At 38.7% G+C, this 17,520-nt stretch overlaps 1 protein-coding gene across 1 annotated transcript; it reads left to right on the forward strand.

Annotated features, from left to right (window-relative positions):
• The first annotated feature begins 2,279 nt into the window (after positions 1-2,279).
• ANGPTL5 (angiopoietin like 5) lies at positions 2,280-16,255 on the forward strand. The gene is made up of 8 exons (XM_042839105.1): positions 2,280-2,378; positions 4,155-4,302; positions 5,160-5,263; positions 5,822-5,915; positions 7,468-7,568; positions 13,419-13,539; positions 14,627-14,812; positions 15,191-16,255. The coding sequence occupies exons 1-8, from the start codon at positions 2,280-2,282 to the stop codon at positions 15,508-15,510; spliced, it is 1,173 nt and encodes a 390-aa protein (XP_042695039.1). The 3' UTR covers positions 15,511-16,255.
• Positions 16,256-17,520: the final 1,265 nt, after the last annotated feature.

Below are 17,520 nucleotides of genomic sequence, written 5' to 3' on the forward strand. Positions count from 1 at the left end.
TACTGTGAATTTTGACCTTAGCCAGCAAAACTCGTAACTGAATTGTAGTCATCTTCTGAAATTCAGTATTAAAAATGCCTTTAAATCTTTCTCTCTCTCTCTCTCTCTCTCTCTCTCTCTCTCTCTTTTAACAGCTTTTTTTTCTTTGTTCTTCTTCATAGCCCCACTTTGTAGCTCCTCCAGGTCATTAGCTGCTTTTCTTGGTAAATAAGCTGAGCACCATGTACTGCAGAGCTGTATGGTTATTCTAGGACAGCAAACAGCCTGGTCTCAAGTGGTTACAGAATGGAAGATCCCACTCTGGCAGCTGATTTGGAAGAGGTTTCATAAATTTTAATGTGAGCTAGTGACTGATATTCCAGTAAAGGATAAAGATCAACTTTTAAATCTTTGTGGGACAGACTGAATTTATTACTAATCTGATTTGAAGGCTGGAGCACAGCTATGCTGCTGCAGAAACACATTTTTCTTTCCTTCTTGTTCCAGAAGGGATTCATCTGCTAATGCCCTTTAGTTTTCCTCCAAGCTTCAGTTTAACTGTATAGGGAAGGGGTTCAGCCAAGGTTCTGCCCATCATAACCATTCCTTCCTGAAATTTGCCTTCTCTTCCTACTTCTGCGTATAGGAAGAGGAGTGAAAACCATTTGTTCCTCCTTAGTGTCATATGTAGTTAGCAATGAAAATCTTTTCTCCTTAACTCCCTGAGTCTGTGAAACAGATCATAACCTGTGACTTCGTAAGCAAGCATCAACTGATGCACTAGTAACATTCCAGAATTCTTGCCTTGGAAAGCTACAAAGTACTCCAGAACAGGTTAAATATTTGATCACATCAGATACTGACTAGCAGAAGTTGCTAAAAACTTCACAGAGAACTTCGTGTGTGCTGGCAGGGGCCAGTTATGGGTGCTCAGTGCCCTGTAGCTACCAATTTTGAAACAAAACATTGCATTAAAAACATGGTACAGTATGTAGATTTAATACTGAATTTATCCCCCTCTTGCAACTGCTGTTAAATCTCTATTAAAGGCAATTTCCAGTGTATGCCAGCTTCGGACAGGGAGGTGAACACAGCACTGAGACCAATGTAGGGCATTGGCTGTGCTAGTTTGAGGTGACACTCAGGAGTTTGTTGTGAAAGTGATTCAGACATGACATATCCTGGAGGTGTGGTACAAACTGAGGTTTAGAAATAAGCCATATCTAGTATTCTGCCACCCCACCAATGAAAACACCTTCAGTTTAATGATAAAAGTCTTTTAAAAAGTTAGAATCATAGAATCACAGAATCACAATGTTGGAAACAACCTACAAGGTCATCCAGTCCAACCGTCTCCTCGTCACCATTGCCACCACAAGCACTAAGCCATATCTCACAGCTCCTCATCCAGATGCCTCTTGAACACTGCCAGGGACAGCGACTCCACCACCTCCCTGGGCAGCCATTCCAGTGCCTGACCACCCTCTGAGAGAAAAAGCCTCACATCCAACCTAAATCTCCTCTGGTACAACTTGTGGCCATTTCCTCAGGTCCTGTTTGTTGCCTGGGAGAAGAGGCCAAACCTCTCTTCACCACAGCCTCCCTTCAGGAAGTTGTAGAGTGCAATGAGGTCTCCCCTGAGCCTCCTCTTCTCCAGACTGAACAATCCCAGCTCCCTCAGCCACTCCTCATAAGACTTGTGCTCCAGACCCCTCACCAGTTTCGTTGCCCCTCTCTGGACACACTCCAGGGCCTCAGTATCTTTCTTGTAGTGAGGGGCCCAAAACTGAACACAGTACTCGAGGTGCGGCCTCACCAGTGCTGAGTGCAGGGGGATGATCACCTCCCTGCTCCTGCTGGCCACACCATTTCTAATGCAGGCCAGGATGCCGTTGGCCCTCTTGGCCACCTGGGTACACTGTCAAAAATGTTGAAAATTGATACCTTTTTTTTTTTTTCTTTCAATGAGCCTAAATCACTCACTACCTAATACAAATACCAGGGCTCAAAACCAGTGTGTAAGAAATTGTCGTGCTTTTATCACAGTGCAGAGATATGTTTGGTGTGTCATGTGCAGGTAATGAGCAGGAAGTGCTCTCAGGAGACAAGCAGTGCATGTATATAAACCTACTGTGCAACAGAGCTGTGTTTTATTAAATGCAGGCATTAAAGGAGTGATGTGTTGGCTGCTCTTTGTGCTGTACACATTCCCGAATAGTTAGCTCAGCACTCTGTAGTGTACAATTCTTTCCGCAGAAATGTGAAACCCGTCAAAACATTTGCATTGCTGCAAGGAAAAGATGAAGAGCTTTGGGGTAACTTCATTAATTTCTCTTAGTGTTCTTTTGTTGGGCTGGGGAGAAACTGTTATAAGTGATGTCAAGCCTTGTTCATCTAAGGTAAGACTTTCAATTACTTTGCTGAGATAAGGCAATGAATGTAACTGAATAATTTCTTAGACAAGCGACAGAGAAATAGATTGCTTTGTTCAGGATAGGTATGAGAATATGGAAGAATTAGGTATTTTCAGAGAGAGTGCATTGTAGAAATACAGTACAACAAGAAAACATTTTTGTTTTTACATCTTTTATAACAGTTTGGTTGTTGGGATGTATTTTTATTGTCATCTGCATCCCTGCAAAGACACAGTAACTCCTGGTGTAGGCACAGTCCAACCTGTGACAGGAACTCCCAAGGTCTGATTTAATGCCTGTTTCATTTTGCCTTTAGAAAGAATTAATACTGATTAAAGTATTTTCTTAACATTACTTAATTGAACAGCTGGTGGATAGCCGTGATAAAGCCCCGAACAACACTTGGCTCCACGTGGTCTATTTATATGTTTCAATTGGTCTTTTTAGAATTGTTGCTGTTCTTTTCTTCCTTTATTTTGTGCTTATTTCAATATCAAAGAAACATATTGTTTCTGTTCTCTAGCATTTATTCCTCTCTAGACACAAAGTGAAATCAAATTAATAATTCAGAAACTTTTTTTTTAAATCTGCCTGTTAACCATTTAATGTAACATTTATTTTCAATTTTAAAAGGCAAAAATCAGGAATAAACTGTTCAGAGCTTTGTCAGTGTAGTGCCAAAACCAGAAAGAGAAATCTGAAGCTGGAAAGGAGAGCAAGTAGTCAATTTGGTCAAGACTAAGTAAGTTTCCTTTTTAATTAGAATCTTTAAGTTTCTAAGGTCCTATTTACATCTACATGTACATGAAAGTACAGTATGAGCATGTTACAGTGCCTTGCTGAGATTATGGAATTAATAAACAAAGACTTAAATGAAAATATGTTCCTTAGCCTTCTTACAAGGAGATTTTTCAGGGATCATTTTGGCATTTCTTTAAGCGATGAATCAGAGACAGCCCTGTGTTTTATGGCACCATGGAAGAAAAAATGTTAAATATGAAAATACTATTTTGAAATAACGTTATTAGGTGTAGTAGTATGAAACTACTTTTACTGATGCTTTTATTGTTACTATTTCAGATAATTCTATCCCTGAAAATAGTGTCTCTTGAAACCTTCCCCAGCAAGAACATTTGAAATATTTTTTATATGTTGGATTTGTCTGCAAATCTGTTTGAGACTACTTGTGTGCCTCGATTAATAACTTGGGGAATCGTTTCCACAAACAAACTCTTAAGTTCTGAATTTGGAGACTTTGCAGAGTGAAAGGGTTTTTGTACTACGTGGTAAATCCCAAATCCCTCTCCTTTCCAGGGAAAATAACTTTGTGGGCATTTGAGATGTCTGTTGGGTGTGGCAAGTCTTAAAATGCGAGCTTCTAAATGCAAGTATTTGCAAGTTTTGGCCTGCAGGTCACTCACAGAGTATTTTAGCAGAAATTTTGGTGTATTTTAAAAATTTGTGGAGGTTACATACCCAGAGATGTGGTGGATGACACTCAAGGTCAAGCTGGATGGGGTTCTGAGGTTTTGATTCTATAATTCTGTGATTCTCTACTTCTGACACCCTTGCAAGACATGGCTAAGTAGAAGATGCATAACAAGCCTTAACCTCAGCTCTGTCAAGTATTGCTATAAAGCTTTTAAGAAAGCAGGTTTTAAAGGAAGATCCATGGGGTAATCAGCTTCATTTTGACAGACTGAGCAGTTTAACATGTGTTTGTGATCAATTTATTTCCCCCTCCATTGTCTGGTACAACAGGGCACAAGGAATGTTGGAGCTGTGGAGGAACCACTCAAGGCAGAAGAGAAAAATAAATCTGCAGATATTTCAAAACAAAAAGAACAATGCCTTGTACCATGTGATGTTCAAGCTAAAATTTTACGAGGGGAAAAACAGTATATGTGCAGTATGTATTCATACAGAATACTCTAAACAACAAGCTATGCAATGCCCTGCTATGCATTCCTCTGCTACGCTACGCTATGCTGTGCTGATTTATTTTTTAATCTTCTTGAGCACATGTGGCAGGCTTTGACCAAGCTGCCCACTCTGAATGTTGTTCAGATTTGGGATGCTGTGTGCAGCTGGGATAAATGAAGTTAATCATGCTGCTTTCTCTTCATAATTGCTGTTGGTACAGGCAAATCCAAGCAGTAGCTCATCCCACCTGTCTGTGTTATCCTCTGAATATCAGCAGGTCTCTCCATTTGAGAGAAAGGCTTGAATGTCTGTTCCTTATTTAAATGCTGTACTTCAGTGTCCAAAATTAAGTGGGAAGAAATCTGTACTTGAGCTTGCCTTTTGTAGATATATATGCAGGACGTATGTTCTGTTCATCACCTGGAAAAACTAAACAGCAACTGACATTATCCAGCCTCAGAAAAAAATGTGTCAAAATTCTTGCCTTTCCCATATGATTTTCATTATGTATTATTGATTACATGGCAAGTGTAGTTTCTATATTTTTAGCATCAGGGGAAAACAAGGAACCTGAATAAATAGCACAGTGAATAGGCAAAATGCAGATGGCAGGAAACCTTACATATCTATCCTTTTTTCAGATGTATTTAAATTTCTGTGTTATCCATTAACTGGTTATCTCAGTAGCTGAAGGTTAGGATGGAATTCATCAAATCTTACAATTTGTAAAGCTGAAGTTCTTAGCATCTTTGGGTTTAGATATCACAAATAGATGGTCATGATTTGATCAAGACTATTTCTAAGTTTGTGCTAACAAGGTGAATGAACATATTACTTTTAAAGGGAATTTGCAGAGCTCTCTTGTTGAATATGCAAGAAGCACAAAAAAACTGGTAAGAAACATGATGGATGATCAACAGTCTTCCTTGGATTACCTTTCGAATCAGGTACTTTTTTCTTTATCATAAATATTTTTATTTATTATTTACACTATGATTACCTTCTAACTGAGCTAATTAATTATTTACTTTGTCATTAACACAGTAGGACTGGAGTCTCTGTTGCATTGACTTCAGGAGTGATGTCTTGTAGCCCGGCTAAAGGGGGAGGCCCAGGGAGCGATTAGCACCAGGTGTTACACGACCTAGTGGCACATGTGGCAGTAGGGCAAGAGGCTGTATGCAACCCTGTTGTACTTGTGCACGTGACAAGTACACACAATTACATTATCATTAACTGGCAGTAGTTTGTAAACACCGTGCTCACTCAGTGAAGATAAAAAGCCTTAATCAAATTGAAGGGCTTTCCTCAAATTAATTGGAGTTGTGTCTGACTTTGGATGCAGAAAGTAAAAAATCTGACAAATTCACACTATGAAGTTACAACTTACTAACATACCTCAAAAATGACCTTCAGATTTTGTTTACTAGGAATCAAAAAGACCATCCTTAGAATATAAAATACTTCACTGCAATCTGTTTTAAGATATTTATTTAAACTTACAGGTGAATGAACTCATGAACAGAGTTCTTCTTTTGAATGCAGAAGTTTTAAGAAAGCATTTGGATCCACTTCCTTACAAAGCAGTTCAATCTCATGGTAAATATTTCCTACATTTTATCTTGAGCTTTTTCTTTTTATCTTTGAGAGAGTCTTAACAAAGAACAAATTACAGGTAAGCAGTTTTAACATGTACAATACTTATTCTGTGCTAGAATGCACACATAAAATCTGAAAAATTAGTGAACTATATAAGAATCTCGTTGGAAAGGGCTGGTTTAAATAATTGGCAAGAGGATAATTTTGGGCATAGCATCTTGTCGTCTTGTTGATATTTATGCAAAATACTAAGCATTAGTTCATAAGTGATTTAATGTAGCTAAACAGCACTTTCTTTTGTAATGAGATAAAGCATGCTCAACATTTGCAATATCTTTAAAAAAAACAAAACAACAACAACAACAAAAACCCAACAGAAGTCAAACTGTGCACTGGACAGTTCATATCCTTTACAGTTCCCAACCCAACTACAGTAAACATTACCTTCTTCAGTCCTACCAGCCTTAGAAACTTGAGTCTGACACACACTTAGCTTAACACTAGGCAAAAGATTATATGCTTATATATAAATCACGATAGAAGGGCTTGTATGAGTACATATACAAACATTTGCAGGAAGAAGACATCCTTCCTTGGGTAATATGTGTTTTTACTCTATACAAATGTTAACCAAACCAAATCTATGAAATAAGACCTGGATATATGTAGGCTGCTCTGAAAGTAATGCTTCCTATGAAAACTACAGCAGATACAATAGGCATAATGACACTATTTGATAGAGTAAATTCTTAGCCACAAAACATATTTTTCAACATAGTCACCATCAGCCAACTCGTGCAGATGAGCTGATCAAGACACGCTTCATTTCGTGGTGTGAAAGCTGTGTATGGCTTCCTGGAACACATCACTGTCACCTCTGCTGAAATGCACCACACAGCACTTCACTCACTATGCTTACATCCACCATTTGCTTTCCATAAATGTTCAGCAAACATCAGTGAATGTCAATGGATGCCATTTTTTCCTCATAGAGGAATTCCATTCCACACCTTTGCTTCGTATACACTTCCATGTCAGACAGCATTTGTTAGACTGCTCCTCTGCTGCCATCTGTCACACAGCAACAAAATGGAATGAAATACTGGTGGGAAGGTTCAGGCTCTACTGCCAAACCACCAACATGCACCTCTGATGTTGTGTGCCAACAGAATAAAATAGGACACATTAGCTTTGGAGCAACCATCATATAATCTTTCTGTGTATCAGTTAAGATTAGAATGAACTTTCTCAATAAAATGCAATTTATTATTCTTTCCAAGCTTAGCAGATCTCAGAGAATTATCATTCCATAGAATCATAGAATGGTTTGGGTTGGAAGGGCTTAAAGATCATCTAGTTCCAGTTCCCCCAAGGTGAGGGTATATAAGGTAAATTCCTGAGAATGCATATTTTAAGTTTGCACAACAAAAAATTGTATTTGAGATCATTCAAAAGTTCCCAACAAAATGTGTATTTCTCCACTTTAGCTGTATCTGTGCTCTTTTTTAAAAAATATGTGTTAATAAGCTTCATCAAATACTTTATTCTCCAGGGTTGGATTGCACTGATATTAAAGATACCATTGGTTCAGTTTCAAAAACTCCAAGTGGTCTGTACATCATCCATCCAGAAGGATCAAATTATGCATTTGAGGTAATAAATTTCTCTCTCGTGATAGCTGAAATTTGCTTGAGAATATCCACTTAGAATGTATTTAATAACGCCTTCCATGATAATTTTCCAACCGATGAATAAGAAGTGTATTAAATCATCCAAATGAGTCTGCCTTTGCTACAGTTTTGAAGAAAAAAATCAGTTTCTACATTGAAATTTAAGCTCTGATATAATATCTCATCATCAGTTTTCGTATGTAGTGAAAAATGTACCGAAGAGGAAAACTGAAGAAAACTCTCCAGCCCTGCTTTTGGTGACTGAGAACTGCTCTTCTCTTCTGTATTAGAGATGGAAACTGAAAAGACAAAAGACTGATCTACTTGTCTTCTAAATTATTCTACTGGGGAAGCTTCAAGGGTTGCCTTCTCTTGAGAAGTGATGCTGCTGGTAACTGTATCTTGAACCATGTTTTTTCTGGACATCTAAGTGTAGATACAGATGTACATCTATTTGAGGAATAAGTGCTTAGCTTTTGTCTGAGCACCATTCTACTCAGCTGTAGGGCAGAGAGCATCTAAACCTTCTTATTCTTATTCTGTCTGTGGGACATATGCAGCTAGGATTAAAAAAAAAAAAAAAAAAAAAGAAAGAATGAAATTAATTATTATAGAATCATAAAATGGTCTGGGTTGGAAGGCACCTTTAAGATCATGTAGTTCCTACCTCCCTGCTATAAGAAGGGATACCTCCCTCTAGACCAGGTTGCTCAAGGCACCATTCAGCCTGGCCTTGAATGCTTCCAGGGAGGAGGTGTACACAACTTCTCTGGGCAACCTGTCTCACCACCCTCACAGTAAAGAATTTCTTGTTAATATCTAGTCTAAATCTATTTTTTTCCAGTTTAAAGCTGTTTCTCCTTGTCCTGTCTCTACATGCTCTTTTAAAATGTCCTTCCCCAGCTTTCCTGTAGGTCTCCTTCAGGTGCTGCAAGGCCACTGTGAGGTCCCCCCAGAGCTTTATCTTCTTCAGGCTGAAGAGCCCCAGCTCTGTCAACCTGTCCTTGTAGAGGAGATGCTCCAGTCCACTGATCATCTTTGTGGCCCTTCTCTGGACCTGCTGCATTGGAGCTGCATGTCCTTGTGTTGGGGGCTGTACACAGTACTCCAGGTGGGGTCTCATGAGAGCAGAGTAGAGGGGCAGAATCACCTCCCTCAACCTGCTGGTCACGCTTCTTTTGGTGCAACCCTGGATACAGTTGGCCTTCTGGGCTGCAAGTGCGCATTACTGGCTCATGTTGAGTCTTTCATCGATGGACACCCCGAAATCCTTCTCCTCAGGACTGCTCTCAATCCATTCTCTGCCAAACCTGCATCTGTGCTTGGGATTGCCCTGACATGCAGGACCTTGATTTAGCCTTGTTGAACTTTATGAGGTTGGCATGGGCCCACCTCTTTAGCCTGTTCAGGTCTCTCTGAATAGCATCCTTTCCCTCTAGAGTGTCAACTTCACTATTCAGCTTGGTGCCATCTGCAAACTTGCTGAGGATGCACTCGATCCCACTGTCCATGTTGCCCACAAAGATGTTAAATGGCACCGATCCCAGCACCGATCCCCAAGGAACACCACTTGTCACCAGTCTCCGTTTGGATACCGAGCTGCTGACCACAACTTCCTGAGTGTGACCATCCAGCCAGTTCCTTATCCAGTGAGTGGTCCATCCACCAAACCATTTTTCTCCAATGTGGAGACCAGGATGCCATGCAGGACAGTGTCAAACGCTTTGCACAAATCTGGGTAGATGGCATCGGTTGCTTTTCCTGTTTCCACTGATGCTGTAACTCCATCTCAAAAGGACACCAAGCTTGTCAGACATGACTTGCCCTTGGAGAAGGTGTGTTGGTTGCCACCAATCACCTCATCTTTATTTTCCATGTGCCTTAATAGAGTCTTGAGGAGGATCTGCTCCATGATCTTGATAGGCACAGAAGTGAGACTGACTGGCCTGCAGTTCCCTGGATCTTCTTTTTTTCCTTTCCCGTTAATGGGGTTATGTTTCCCCTTTTCCATGACCTTTCTACTACGATGTATAGCGGCTTGGCAACTTCATTTGACAGTTGCTTCAGAGCTTGTAGGTGGATCTTGTGAAGTACAGCAGTCATGTTTCCTGTCACCAGATCCACGCAAACATCAGGAAATTTTTTTTTGGATGTTTACTTCCATTGCAGTCTGTCCATAAGGCTTCCTTAAGAAGAAAACAGATATGGCACTGACTTATACTGGTGATGATAGAGATAAGGCTGACAAGCCTTTTATTTTGCAATACATGTTGGGGTTATTACTTTTTGGAGGAAAAAAATGTAGAGTTTTAGCCAGCAAGTAAACAGCAAAATGTAATCACTACTTTTAAAGTCCTCTTTTGTATATAACAAAGGAAGAGTGAATCCCTTTATCTCTGGCCAATTGGAACCTTTAAAATGCTATGAAAAAAGAGCTCAGTATTGTTATGAAAAGACTTCAGAAGTATGCTGGGATCTCAAAAGTAAAAATAGGTGCTGGTTCTGCAGACTGCTGATAGAAAATGCTGTTGTTTTCTCTGTACAGTGCAGTGAGTGAAAAAATCTGTAACTCATCATCACGTTCTTTCCAGGTAAAAGAAAGGCAAAGACAGATAGAATTTTTCGCAGAGAACTTATGTGTATGCCTAGTATGAAGAAAATGCTGTCTGCCTCACTCCCAGCTAAACTATAGTACAAAATGCATTTGTTTCAGAATTTCTCTTGGATTGAGGAAGATTCCATTGAGGAAATATTCATATCTCACCCAAATTACTTTTACTAGAGATGGTGTGACTTAATCTATGTGAGAAAATGTAAAACGGTAAATCTCCTTTAACTTTAGAAGTATTTTTGACACTCGTCCACATTTGAAATTACTGCCAGTGTCCCAAAGAACTAAGAATCAGTTATGTGAGTGGAAAGGTTCCTTAAGGAGAACAAAAAGCAAAAGGAAAAACTGTAATAATTTGATTTAAATCACAAGGTAATAATAAATAATAAGGAAACTCTGCACTCCTGAAGTGAGTGTCTCATTTCTTGCCTGGTAGATGTTACACAGAAATGAAAAGACAGTGCCAAAAAGTTCTCAGAGAAAAATATCTAAAGGATGTGTGTTCCTTCCAGAATGTTATTTTAAGGAAAACTGTTTAATGCAAATTTTCCCATGTGTTGAAGAGCAAAAAAAGTACCACAGAAATGGTGGATGAGCAAAAAAAAGTTAAGACATTAAAATGAACTGAAATGCGTTCAAGAGACTGATAGCCAGGAGTTTGGAAAAGTTTGAATACTGGAACAATAAAACAAAATTATAAAAAGGCAGAGAATCATAGTAAGAGAATTTAAAACAGAAAACAAAGCCACATGAACAACTCATTTGTAGGACCTTTTCAGTAACGAAGCATGGGTATTTCTTTTCAGCCCCTTAAATGTGTTTGAAACTGTAACAAAGTGTCTCTAGAATGATCTGCATAAAGATATCAGATAAATGAAGAAAACTGTTTTAAAAATGTCTCATGTTTTCATGTCTTCATATTTTCAGAAGTGAGTGTTGATTTTGGATGCTTAACTTGAACTGATCAAAACTAGATTTCAGGAGCTCTGAGCATATCCAGTTTCAGCATGGGCTGCAGGTTCTTGTAGTCTCAGAAAATTAGTCTCAGATGGGTTTTTGTGTGAGCATTCAAACATGAGGCAATTAAAACCAGTTTCACTTCTGGAAAACTGATCTGTGCTCACTTTCTGCTGCATTTTTGGATGAGTACGTTTAGATCAGTGAGTTGGAGAAACTGAATGGCTGTTTGAAATGTACTTGCTATACACACTAAATATGAAAAGGGAAAAATACTCAGTAGAAGCCCCCTCGTGCTCATTTAATTTAACACTGTCACGCCCCTGGTACCTTGCACAGTATGAGACATAGAGCAATTTGTTAAGTGGATTGCAAGGCTTTAAGAAGGGAAACAATTGCATCGTTTACAGCATGTAAAAATTAAGAAATATAGCAGTGACTGTTTTTTGTGTACCTATTTCATGTTCCTGCTTAGCTGGTGTCTGTTTGGTGCCATATCTAAGTAACATGCTGATGACCTCTCTTGTGGATCCAAATCTTGTTCTTCTGAAAATCACCACCGCTCCCACTGATTTGTGTAGGCTCAGAGCTTGATGTTGTGACTGAGCGGGTTCCTCTTTGTATTTCTGGCTCATGGCCAGTAGCAAAGCATGCCATCATTTCAAGACGGTGACTGAGTCAATAGGATTATTTTAATGCATTTTAGATATTTGTATCTAAATACCCATTTTGGAGTCGTGGGTATTTCTTTTTATTCCTTGGTTGACTGAAATAAACATGTGACACTCCAGGGAGAAAAGCCCATCATTTCCCAGGTGCACTTGCATGAACACGATCCTTACTGTGATTCCTCCAGTGTTTGGGTTGTAAGAATTGCTCAAGGCTTCCAATGGCACCTCGAGTAATGAGGACCAAAACTTGCCCAAGCTGTATTAATTAGATCATGCTGCAGCTCTGTGCTGCTGCTTCCTGTGCTTCACAGAGAAGATGTTACGTGACACAAGTTCTTAGTATGAGGTCAAGGTATTCCTCCACAGAGAAAACCTTTTGTTTTGTCAAAAGTATCAGAGTTGTACCAGCCAATGGAGAAGCAACATGTAAAACTCAGACTGCTGCTTGGTTGATTGTAACGTCTAAATGTGCAATGCACAACTTTCTGCATCAGGATGACAAGAATTGCTAATTTGTGTTACAGCTGGTCAAGCAGTGGCACTGCAGACACGCTTGAAAAATACCCAGAGTGACCTGGATGCATTCCATTTAATTTTAGACCCTTACCTGATATCCCAAGAATGCAGCCAAGGGTCTGAGGGCCCTTTTTTTGCAGACAGTGCAGGTAACATCTGCAGAGGGTGATTTAGATCTTACTTTTCCAGACCCACACTGTGAGTGCACATTTTTCTCTATGAGGGGGGATTAGAAAGCAGACAAGGACAATTTGATACCCAACTTAGGGTGGTCAGTCACGTGTCTAACGTTAAATGGGCTGAGGAGAAAATGTGCCCTGCAATGTGATACTCTGTAGGAGAGCAGAGAGCAGCTGTACCGTTGTCTTTTGACATACCACTGGGCACAAATTTTAGTGGTCTTAGTGGTTTCATCAATCTTAGAGCTGATCCCAGGTATTCAGTGGGACTGCTCAGCTTCAGGCTGCTAAATGCCCATACTGAGACTTCCCTGGATTGAGGCCCCCTTTTATGTGATGTTTTCTACTGCTCCAGGATAAATTATTGTATATTGTGTTATCACTATCACTTCATTCCCTAACCTTTATTAAATGCTCTGCATTTCTCAGGCATCACAAACAGTGTTTCTGGGTGAGAGGGTATGATGGTAGAAGAGAACACAGAAGAAGTTTTGACTCTTTGCTTTCCTGAAATAAATGTATATTTGCTATTAGTGCCCCCATCTGTGTTTCTTGCAGGAAACCATCCCCTTGCTATCCCACGTTGCTTCCACTTCATGCTATTATTAATACAAAGTAAAATTTAGCAAAGGACATTTTTTATATTTAATGTGAAGAGGCATTTGCACATGACAGCTTACACTGATTGAGGTAGTCTCCAAATTAAAGTCTCCATAGAACATAAAAGAAAACACTGCAGTTTGTTTGCTTAATTTTCTCTGAGCTTTTTGTTAAAATGTTGGAAGGGTACATTGTTTGGCAAGAACCTAAATAGTCCACTTCTATTTCATTTAAAAACTTCTTATTTTCTTCATTCCAGATGTCTCAAGTGTGCTTAATCGTGCCTGTGTCTGTTTTAGGTATTATGTGACATGGATTTTCAAGGAGGTGGGTGGACTGTGCTTCAGAAAAGAACTGATGGAATCATTACATTTCAGAGGACGTGGTCTGAATATCTGGATGGATTTGGTGATCTTTCTGGTATGAGTTTTAAATACTCTTAAGTGCTTTGGATCCAGTGTTCCTGCTGTATTTTTGAGAGCTACATTCCCACTAAATTGTATTGCAGTTTTAGTAGCATGCAGAGTAAAGTTCCTGTTTTTTAAAATGTATTTTGTTTAATACTCAGATGCTTTGTTGCTTCCCCAAAACTATTGTCTAACCTTCTCAACAGTGACCTTCACCCTGCTGGAATCCTTCACCATTACCCATCCTTAGTCTCACAAGAAGAGGTTAATATGATGGAATATTTTATTGCTGAAATTATGTATAAGTTGTATTTCTCTGTGACTTTTTTTTTTGTTGTTGTTATTGTTATTATTATTTGTTTGTATGTTCGTTGAGATTTAAGAAAGACTGAGTTGCTTTTAATCATGCTTGCAAAATATTTCTGTGAAGGAAAGAACAGTCAGTAATATTTCAGCACTGGGAGTGATTAGAAAGATAATGGAAATATTTCAGTAGCTAACACCAATACAACAGTTGTATTATTTTTTTTACTGTCAGCTGTAATCTGTCAAGTCTGAAAGCAGCGGCTGCTTTTTCAGTTGTCCATTTGGAGTAGAAATAAGACTCAAACTTTTCAAATTTACGAGCAGCTGCAGGTCAGATGGGGCAGTGTTTCATGGAAAAAAAATGTGAGGAAGCAAATCTTTACAATTAGATTTGATTTTTGTTGCATTTTGTTGCATTTCACATAATGCTGACCTTTGTCATTTCTCAGTATAGTCTTTTGGAGCACCACTGAATTCTGTCTAGTTAAGTGGATATTCAGCACATCCAGTGTCTGTGGCCTTACAAAGTGTGTTAAAGTCGAGCACTTGAAAGTTATAAAATTTTCTGAAAATGTCATGAGGAAAAAAGATGGTGCCCTTATGTGAGTTCCTTCCATGCATTTTCCCAGTGAAGTAAGGAGACAGCTCTGTCCCTCTGTTGGCCTTTCAAAGGAATACATGCCGATCAGATATTTTTGTTACACTTAGGTCAGGAAGGAAAGTAGGAAAAATAGAAAGCATTATACTTTTTGTTTCTAGATGTTTATTGAATGTACATTGCATTTTTGCTTTAGGGGAATTTTGGATTGGCTTAAGGAAGATTTTCTATATAGTAAACCAAAAAGCAACCACTTTCAGTCTTTACGTGGATTTGGAATCAGAAAATGACAAGCATGCCTATGCATCATATGATGCATTTTGGATAGAGGATGAAGCATGTTCTTTTAAAATTCATTTGGGACGTTATTCAGGAAATGCAGGTAAGAACTTCCTTTCTTAATATGTTTAAAGATACCAACTCTCTTTTCTCTTAGTGTATTCAAGAGAGTAATATTTGGAGTAAGGGTCTTTGAGGACAGAAGTCTTTACCTTCATAGTTAGCAACACTAAAAGCACCGAAGCAACAAGAAGATAAAGATTTTCCATCATTTCTTCCATACTTCTGAGTATTTTGTACTTTTTTTTTCCCTATGTCTTCAACACATACCAATGCAGTGCTGCCTTGAACTGCTTTTGAGGAAATCCATTTTTGTAATAATTTCAGATGAAATGTTTGTGAATTATGAAGTAAGCAAAAAATATTCTTTTTCTCATAAGTAACTCCTTTATCATCATTCCATTTCATCTCCCGTGATTAGGTGATGCATTCAGAGGATACAGAAAAGAAGATAATCAGAATTCGATGCCTTTCAGCACATTTGACGTCGACAATGATGGATGTAGGCCAGTGTGCATTATTAAAGAACAGCCTGTAAAGAGCTGCAGTAACTTCAGTGATAACACTGGATGGTGGTTCAACCAGTGTGGCCTTGCAAATCTTAATGGTATTCATCGTTACACAGGTAGATTTCTTGCAACTGGGATTCACTGGGATACATGGACAGTGAACAACAAACCAGTGAAAATTAAATCAGTCTCAATGAAGATTCGGAGGAACTATGACCCATATTTCCATTAACCTATGAAAATAGAAATATATCTATTCTTGCTGTTACGTGGGATAATGTATCAATGCAACATCTTCCATTTTCACTTAAGCAGTTCAGTCTTAAATCTTTATTAAATATTTCCGTAATACAGTTACTAATTTTTATTATGAAATATCAGCATCTGTAGTGGTTCCACTTGAGAAAGAAGGTCCTAAGGAAAGGATTTCCAGAAAAACGACGAAGCTCAGTGTTTACAAGCTTTTATTTAGCTGCCTCATATGTAATCACCATGACAGGTCCAGTGGAAAAGTTATAAAAAGAGAAATGCTGACTTTTGAATGTATTTCTTCTATGCTCTCTGCAAATCTAAATTGCCAAGAAACTGCAGGAAATTTTCTTTCAAAAAAGTAATATATCAGTCATTCTAGTAATTTCTTTTCATAAAAATACCTTTTCTTCATGTTAATTTTCCAGAACCAGCTTTTTATACTGTATTCCTTATCAGGCAAGATAATATTAACTTATGTCAGCACATGTGTAAGGTCCTTACCTGTAAAGCTTGTAATACCTTACCTGTATAAAAAATGTTGCCCTGAGAATACTGTCCAGAGCCTGAGTATTGCATACTCAAGGATTGATTCTTAGAAAAGTAAGGTACACTGTAATATGCAAGAGCTATGGTCTATTTTCTATTTAATTTTCATAGTCCATGTATTTAAGTTTCAGTTTAAGATTTGTCATTTACACAATTCACTAAAAATGAATACTTTTTCCTCAAAGAGAAAGAATAACATCTCAGATTTTTGGAGTTTTGGTTTTTGGATGTATGGGCATGAAATTATCTTTTTTGTTCTTACTGTTACTCACTTTGTGAATGTTTTTTTGTAATAATGAACAAAAGATTGGAGTTGTATAATTACATTTTAAATATGCAGTGTTAAGAGTTGGAATTACTGTCAATAAAAATGGAGTAATATGAAAAACACGTGTTGTCAGTACAGCAGTGTTTGTGGAACCTACCATCTATTCTGTAGCAACTGGGCATGGAATTTGTCATACTTGCTTCTATTTCAGAGGATCAGGTCTGTGGCAATATGTGGTATTGAATCAGTTAAAAACTATTATTCATTTTTACTGCCTCACACTTTGTATAAGCATTAGGACAGTGAGTATACTTAAAGAAGTCTTTCTTCTTGTCCTTGACATCAGTGATCAGATTCCATTCCATTTAGGCTTTAGCTTTCCTAACTTCATGCTTGGATGCTTGAACAACGTTTTGGTATCCTTACCAGGCTACCCATCCTTGCTTCCACTCTCCCGATGCTTCCTTTTTGCTTTACAGTTTGGTCAGAAGCTATTTGTTCATCCTTGCAGGATTCCTGGTGCTTTGCCTGACTTCCTAATCGACCATTCTTAAGTTTGAACTGCCATGTTTTAGAAAGACATAAATTAGGAGGAAATGAAGCTTCTGATAGTGTCTATGTTCTCTTACAATGCTAAGGGAGATGAGTTAAAGAGTAGCTTAACTAGCTTAACCATCAAATATTGCTGCACTAGCAACATCACAAATAGACTCTGTGTTCACTGTGGCTTAGACTTCCTTCCCTTTGCAGATATTTTAAGTTAACCCTGGTAGGTATCTGGGCCCCACAGGGCTGCCACACTCCCTCAGTGGGATGGGGAAGAGAATTATAGAATCATAGAATAAAAGGTTGAAAGGGATCTTAAACACCATCTAGTCCCAACACCCTGCCATGGGCTGGTTGCCATGCACCAGCTCAGGTTGGTCACGGTCCCATCCAACGTGGCCCTGAGTACCTCCATGGATGGGGGACCCACAGCTTCTCTGGGCAGCCTGTGCCACTGCCTCATTGCCCTCTGAGTAAAGAATTTCTGCCTACCAACAAACCTAATTTCTCCTCTTTTAGTTTAAAGCCATTCCCCGTCCTATCGCTACGTAAAAAGTTGGTCTCCCTCCTGTTTCTAAGCTCCCTCAAATATTGAAAGAAAGCAATGAGGTCTCCCCAGAGCCTTCTCCG

The sequence above is a fragment of the Centrocercus urophasianus genome, unplaced genomic scaffold (assembly GCF_019232065.1).
Source record: "Centrocercus urophasianus isolate 14NV4802_14NV808 unplaced genomic scaffold, USGS_Curo_1.0 seq_9, whole genome shotgun sequence".
NCBI lineage: Eukaryota > Metazoa > Chordata > Aves > Galliformes > Phasianidae > Centrocercus > Centrocercus urophasianus.

What these genes read in the sequence shown, in the direction of transcription:
- ANGPTL5 (XM_042839105.1), top strand. Translation starts at nt 2,280, where the DNA reads ATGAAGAGCTTTGGGGTAACTTCATTAATTTCTCTTAGTGTTCTTTTG. An exon ending in GGAAAAACAGTATATGTGCA is followed by an intron (nt 4,303 to 5,159) that starts GTATGTATTCAT and finishes TTACTTTTAAAG; the next exon opens with GGAATTTGCAGAGCTCTCTT. An exon ending in TGGATTACCTTTCGAATCAG is followed by an intron (nt 5,264 to 5,821) that starts GTACTTTTTTCT and finishes TTAAACTTACAG; the next exon opens with GTGAATGAACTCATGAACAG.